General features: G+C 43.9%; 2 protein-coding genes across 2 annotated transcripts; both read right to left on the bottom strand.

Moving 5' to 3' along the window:
* Nucleotides 1–263: 263 nt before the first annotated feature.
* LOC124128653 (clumping factor B-like) lies at nt 264–959 on the bottom strand. Its single transcript, XM_046492081.2, has one exon. It carries the CDS (start codon nt 957–959, stop codon nt 264–266), a length of 696 nt encoding a protein of 231 aa, XP_046348037.2.
* Nucleotides 960–1,559: 600 nt separating this feature from the next.
* On the bottom strand, nt 1,560–2,147 carry LOC124128652 (clumping factor B-like). The gene has a single exon (XM_046492079.1). It carries the CDS (start codon nt 2,145–2,147, stop codon nt 1,560–1,562), a length of 588 nt encoding a protein of 195 aa, XP_046348035.1.
* Between the last annotated feature and the right edge of the window lie 5,451 nt (nt 2,148–7,598).

Here is a 7,598-nt window from a genome sequence, read left to right as displayed (position 1 = left end):
AACGCCAAGGCAATACTTTTGATAACCAGCTGCTACTGAACATCAATTGCCCACGCATTAGTGCAGGATGGTGCACATTTGTTCTTCTTGCGTCTAGGTCAGTAGGACGCTGTCACAAATGAACCATATGGTGAGTTATTGATTATGAACCGCCTCCGTGGTCTAGTGGTAGAGCGACGCCCGGATCCTGCCTGTGGGTGTATGTTTGTCGTTTCGCCATTGTCTGCCTGTGGGTGTATGTCTGTCACTGTGTCATTGTCTGCCTAACGGTGTATGTCTGTCGTTGCATCATTGTCTGCCTGTGGGTGCATGTCTGTCGTTGCATCATTGTCTGCCTGTGGGTGCATGTCTGTCGTTGCATCATTGTCTGCCTGTGGGTGCATGTCTGTCACTGTGTCATTGTCTGCCTGTGGGTGGATGTTTGGCGTTGTGTCATTGTCTGTCTGTGGGTCCATGTCTGTCGTTGTGTCATTGTCTGCCTGTGGGTGTATGTCTGTCGTTGCATCATTGTCTGCCTGTGGGTGCATGTCTGTCGTTGCATCATTGTCTGCCTGTGGGTGCATGTCTGTCGTTGCATCATTGTCTGCCTGTTGGTGCATGTCTGCCATTGTGTCATTGTCTGCCTGTGGGTGCATGTTTGGCGTTGTGTCATTGTCTGTCTGTGGGTCCATGTCCGTCGTTGTGTCATTGTCTGCCTGTGGGTGCATGTCTGTCGTTGTGTCATTGTCTGCCTGTGGGTGCATGTCTGTCGTTGTGTCATTGTCTGCCTGTGGGTGCATGTCTGTCGTTGCGTCATTGTCTGCCTGTGGGTGCATGTCTGTCATTGAGTCATTGTCTGCCTGTGGGTGGATGTTTGGCGCTGTGTCATTGTCTGTCTGTGGGTCCATGTCTGTCGTTGTGTCATTGTCTGCCTGTGGGTGCATGTCTGTCGTTGTGTCATTGTCTGCCTGTGGGTGCATGTCTGTCGTTGTGTCATTGTCTGCCTATGGGTGCATGTCTGTCATTGTGTCATTGTCTGCCTGTGGGTGGATGTTTGGCGTTGTGTCATTGTCTGCCTGTGGTTACATGTCTGTCACTGTGTCATTGTCTGCCTGTGGGTGGATGTTTGGCGTTATGTCATTGTCTGCCTGTGGGTGCCTGTATGTCGTAGCGTCATTGTCTGCCTGTGGGTGCATGTCTGTCGTTGCGTCATTGTCTGCCTGACGGTGCATGTCTGTCACTGTGTCATTGTCTGCCTGTGGGTGGATGTTTGGCGTTGTGTCATTGTCTGTCTGTGGGTCCATGTCTGTCGTTGTGTCATTGTCTGCCTGTGGGTGGATGTTTGGCGTTGTGTCATTGTCTGTCTGTGGGTCTATGTCTGTCGTTGTGTCATTGTCTGCCTGTGGGTGCATGTCTGTCGTTGTGTCATTGTCTGCCTGTGGGTGCATGTCTGTCGTTGTGTCATTGTCTGCCTGTGGGTGCATGTCTGTCGTTGCGTCATTGTCTGCCTGTGGGTGCATGTCTGTCACTGTGTCATTGTCTGCCTGTGGGTTGATGTTTGGCGTTGTGTCATTGTCTGCCTATGGGTGCATGTCTGTCGTTGTGTCATTGTCTGCCTGTGGGTGCATGTCTGTCGTTGCGTCACTGTCTGCCTGTGGGTGCATGTCTGTCACTGTGTCATTGTCTGCCTGTGGGTGCATGTCTCTCGTTGTGTCATTGTCTGCCTGTGGGTGCATGTCTGTCGTTGTGTCACTGTCTGCCTGTGGGTGCATGTCTGTCGTTGTGTCATTGTCTGCCTGTGGGTGCATCTCTGTCGTTGTGTCATTGTCTGCCTGTGGGTGCATGTCTGTCGTTGTGTCATTGTCTGCCTGTGGGTGCATGTCTCTCGTTGTGTTATTGTCTGCCTGTGGGTGGATGTTTGGCGTTGTGTCATTGTCTGCCTGTGGGTGCATGTCTGTCGTTGCGTCATTGTCTGCCTGTGGGTGCATGTCTGTCGTTGCGTCATTGTCTGCCTGTGGGTGCATGTCTGTCGTTGCGTCATTGTCTGCCTGTGGGTGCATGTCTGTCATTGAGTCATTGTCTGCCTGTGGGTGCATGTCTGTCGTTGCGTCATTGTCTGCCTGTGGGTGCATGTCTGTCATTGAGTCATTGTCTGCCTGTGGGTGCATCTCTGTCACTGTGTCATTGTCTACCAGTCGGGACTTGTCTGTCACTCTGTCATTATTTTCAAGTGGTTGCACGCTTGTGTCTTTATTGTGTCTGTGCCATTCAGCTGTTGCTAGCCTAATGGGCTTGTGATACACATTTTGCCTCGGAATCACCGTGGGGGTAGTTTATTGACCGGAGAGGACCCGCTCCATAGCATTTCGCGGGCACATTTTGCAAGAACGAGCTAATGTTTTAGTGATTTGTCATCGTGTTTATCTCGTTCAGTTTCTTATCTTTGTAATAGTCACATAGTTGTCGCATTTTGAAGGCAATTAACCCTTTAAGTTTGGAATGTCAGTTTCACTTGGTTTCAACTTCAACAGAGAAGGGGGCACGGATGGCCCAGTCGTCTAAGGCGCCGCGATTCGCTGTGCAGAGTTGCGTCCCTTGGGCACGTCAGAAACCTATAATCGTGGGTTCGAATCCCGGTTAGCCTCGATTTTGTTTCTAGGTTTGTCAGCACCATACCCGAGCTCGTGGGTTTCACCGAAGAGATAAACGTCTGAGACCTGCATCACTTCGGGCTTTCCTCCCACATTAAGCTGACACGCCGTGATATAACTGGAATACTGTTAAAAGCGGCGTTAAACCCAACTCACTCACTCACTCACTCACTCACTCACTCACTCAATAGAGGAAGTGTTGGCCGGCAAGGTGAGAGGGCATAGCGTGATGTCACGGCTCGAGATGTGGGCCGTTCTGGTGACCGACCGACTGACCCAGTACACCTGACATCGATGATGTTGACAGCCGGGGCGTGGGCTACAGTTGAGGTATATAGGCTAGGTATTGATTTGATAGCGCGACGCTGCATCTGAGCGGAAATTGGTCCACATATTAACCGTTATACAAAAGACGGGTTTAATAACGATAATTACTCTCGAAATCATTGTATCAAGTTGTGAGTTTTACGTTTATGATACAAATGCGAGTGAGTGGGTGAGTGGTTGGCTGGCTGGCAGAGCCAGGTGATGACCCGGGTCAGAAAACGTCCGTATGACCTGGGATTTGGCGCGTGAGGCGACTTTACCAGTATAGGTGCCTTTATGATTGCGTGTCATCGTACCCCAGTTTTTTACCAATAATATTCAATGCAGATCAAGATGGTAATATGCCTTAATAAGTTATTTGGACACTTTAACGTAATAATGTGTTCAAATGTACAATGAATCTGGACAGATGTTTCAAAGTGGATATATATTTAGGTGGTGACGTTTTACTCAGTTTACACATATTTGGCCAGATATAACAATTCTTTGGGATATGGAGAAGTCGTTGTTGTAGAAGAGCTTGACAGCTAAAAAGATAGTGAAACTCGCGATCGTCTCCAACAGCAGATGAATTGCATAGTGTACAGACACGGTCTTCTCTCAGTAACCCTCCCCATCGGTCGGTTTCAATGGGCAAATGATGATTCCTTGTACGAAATTGTAAAATCGGCAAGTAGATAGTTTTGGGAAGTAATAGAAAAATTTCTAATTTTGGTAATTCTGTTAGTAATATAAACCTTTTTAACTTGATAGGATACATTCTTGCCACTGTTGAATAAATTGATATTTTAGAATACCCTCGACATTTGAAACCAGCCATGAAGTTGAGCAAATAGATGGGTTTATGAATACTCCTGACAGTCCGACATCATTTAGTATTTTTGTACTGTTGCTATCCATTTAAACGGTTTTGCATTTACATCATAGGTGAGGTGAGCTGAAATGGGGTTTAACGTCGCGTCCAAGATTATTGCACTTATATATGCACGTGTATGTGTGTGGCTGCTTGTACTAGTCCGGACTGATGCCGATTTATAGTGGTAGCACACTGAGATACCATGCCGCAGTTAACATGAATACCCCACTCAGACACAATATACTGACTCCAAGCCGACCAGTCCTTGTTTTAGCCCATTAATGCCGAGCGCCAGACAGGGTAACAACAAGTACCATCTTTTAACGTCTTTTGGTATGACGCGGCCGGGGATCGAACCCCGGGCCTTCCGCTCTCCGGGCGGATGCTCTACCATTAGACCACGGAGGCGGTCGCGTTTACATCATAATCTTGTAACCAATTATTATATAAAACTTTGGATAACTTTCTGGGACCGTTAAAATTCGTGCATTCACCGACGTGAATAACGCGAAGCACTGATTTGCCGTTTCCAAGTGCCATTATTTTGTTTGTTGTTTAACAGTCGCCACTTCTAGCCCGAATCATCAAGGGGGGCATTACTTATAGGGGACATTACTACATAGTTTAAGGGGTCGGCCATGTGATTCTCTTGTGGTGGGATGGGGTTGGATTTTGTAGGGAGACTAGATTTATGTTTCATCTATAGCAACAAAAGCAGATATTTGCGATAAAACCCCAGCTATATTGGCATGGTTGTAATTGCTATTGGTTGTTACAATTGAATATTACTTTTGTATGGTATTTCACTATTCTTTTCCGATAGTAATTATTTGTGGATTATATTTAATAAAATATCTGAGTTATCCCGTGTGGTGAAATTTACACGGGAAGGAAATCGGACTCGGATTAAAAGAGATGGCGAATTGGACGTCAGGCTCGGTGGTGTGGGTTGTTTTTCGCAATGCTGCTCATAATATTAATCACTGGTTTGTCTGTCCAGATTAGATTACTGAACGGCCTTCGTCATATGGCTGGAATATTGTTGCTTGCGGTGCACAAAACCATATGCCGAGTACATTGTGTTGATAAATACGTACAGGTGTTCGCAGTGGGATGTCTGTGTGTTAATGTATAAAATGTTATATAGAACCCCCAAACGAGGGTAGTGTCTCTAATTCCACACATCAAATACTCGGTTTTACTGCTAAACAGACTTACTGCTAAAATCCCGACATGACAATTATCCGTCAAGTCAATAACAACAACAGGTGTTGATTTTCACGCTTGGCTGAAAGTGCAGGTGTCAAGTCGACGATGAGGCATTTACGAATATACGTGCAGCATGAACTCCACGTGCACCGTGTCAGACCCTACCACATGCCTCAGACCCCACTATCCAGAAATGGATTCTTCTGTAGCACGCAGAAGGCCGACAGTCATAAAACCAATGGTTTACGCAGATATTGTATTAAGTTTGTGCACCAATATCAATGACACAATTTTAGTTAAGCAATGACGAGATGAAATATGAAATATATAAATTTAGACAACTTATCCCCAAAAACATAGTCCTGTTCTAAAAGCTTTTAGTGAATGAATGTGTCGAAAAAAATGTCACGCCTAAAGCAAAATAGTAGTATAGGTAATGGGGGTTCTGCCGCAACTCCACTGGAGCCAGATTTATATACCTATACCACCACTACAGGGGGATTTTTTTTATGTGTAAACGCTGATGCTATTCAACGATCATCATGAGATTAAGCTAAATTGACTCTAGCTCACCACCACCTGGAGTCAATAAATGCTTCTATGATATAAATTTATTATAGGTAATGGTGATTCTGCCGAAACTCCACTGGAGCCGGATTTATATACCTATACTGCTACTTCAGATGGAATTTTTAATGCGAAAATGATGATGCGATTCAACGATAGTCATGAGATTAAACTAAATTGTAATGAAAATATTCTCTATTATTTTTACTAATACGTATACCATTATTTTTAACAAAGTGATATTCAACATTTTTACTAAGTTCTTCGTTCATTTTACTAGGAGACCAGACTATATACTCTTCTTGGAAATGGGAAAGAAACAATTGATGACCGTATTTGGTTGGTTTGACATCACTGATATAATATATACCTTGTGGTAATTCTCTCCATTTGATGATTTTGTCCCTGAGCATAAATGTTTCGAGTTCTTCCTTTGTTGGTTTGTAATTCTCCATTATTATATACATATGTAAGCATTCTTCTAAATGTGATCTAATGATAGTAAGCAATCTATTTTTAATCTCCAACCAGTTCTTTGGTTTTGGCACGGAATAATTGACGCGCTTGTTGCCTCCCCTGTTCTATGAACTTTTTTTTCTCGTCTTCGTTAATACCACTGGTCTTACGAGAATTGGATCGAATCTCCTGCTTCATTTCATTGTATTTGGTGAGTTCCGACAGCACTAAACGAAACTCATCCTCGGATATCTTACAATCGGCCATTGCTGTCGAAATATGATCCTCAATGGTGTTCAACTTTGCTTCGGCAAGTATCCGAATACTATCGTGTTTTAATGCTTTCTTTTGCAACCTACGAGAAATGAATTTTATCGCTATTCCTGCCAGTCCCGAGACTCCAGCTGTTATTTCCATGCCGACCACGATAGGCGCGGCGATTATAGTTGATAGTAAACCGATACCCGCTACACCGAGTCCCATGCTAGATACTAAAAGCGCGGTGTCAACTCCGTCCAGAGCATTCACGGCTCTGCGATACTTTTTATACAATCCAAGTCTCAACTCCCTTTCCTTCCCTATTCGATGTTTTATGTCGTTTATTTGATGTAATCGAAATCCATCAACAGTTTCCATCTTTTCAAATGCTTCACCGAGCGCCGGATATAAACTCATAGTGTATATTATGATCATATAATAGTCTTTAATTGGTCTTGCTTAAATGTTTTGATAGTATACATCAACCTTATCAAATGTATATTATACGGCAAGAATATCTTAGTAAGAGAAATACTGTCACTTTTAATAATTTGGACCCCCTCGAGGGTTGCAACGGGCGATGCTCCGATATGAATAATACTGCAACGTTGACGCTCGTGTTTCTTGAGCCATTTAATCGATAGACCTGGTAATATGTCGAAGGCATCTTCCGGTGCATCTCCGAACAAGACTTCAATAATAAGCGTAGAACTATTAGGTATTGCACGCAAGATCTTTTTATATTCTTCGAATTCAGTAACCAAATTTAAAGTAACATTTTTTATGGACGGACGACTATATAACATATGACCTGGGTTTCCTGGTAGAAAAGTGACTAACACACTTTTTCGTTTTGATGGGATATAAGCCGCGAGTGCGATGCCACTATTTATTATCTTAGTTAAATTATGTCCCTTACCCATCATCACATAAGGTGGGGTAATGACGATATTCAGTAGCCACTCGATGTTTGCTTCGATCATAGTCCATTTTTTATCGTCGTTGCGAGTAATATTGTACGAAGTGTTTTTAAGGAGTCTACTTACATCGACATCGCTTAAATCTTCTAGATTACCCGTGAATGTGACTTCTTTCCGCTTGTATACATTATCGTGTAAGTGTAAAGCGTATAACTTACCATTGTCACCGGGTTTATCAAATCCTTCCGTGTCTCCGAGATCGGAAAGCGCAATTGTATTACATTGTCTTACTGTTCCAGGGCCTGATGCATCAACCATGATTTTTAATATGGAGTGTTACACTTAAGTATCCTATATGTACAGGTTGATGTTTTA

The sequence above is a fragment of the Haliotis rufescens genome, unplaced genomic scaffold (assembly GCF_023055435.1).
Source record: "Haliotis rufescens isolate VD_foot unplaced genomic scaffold, xgHalRufe1.0.p SCAF_128, whole genome shotgun sequence".
NCBI classification, from domain to species: domain Eukaryota; kingdom Metazoa; phylum Mollusca; class Gastropoda; order Lepetellida; family Haliotidae; genus Haliotis; species Haliotis rufescens.
This window is presented reverse-complemented; position numbering and strand designations above follow the sequence as displayed.

Coding starts and splice junctions, on each gene's coding strand:
- LOC124128653 (XM_046492081.2), bottom strand. CDS start 959: ATGCACCCACAGGCAGACAATGACACAACGACAGACATGCACCCACAG.
- LOC124128652 (XM_046492079.1), bottom strand. CDS start 2,147: ATGCACCCACAGGCAGACAATGACTCAATGACAGACATGCACCCACAG.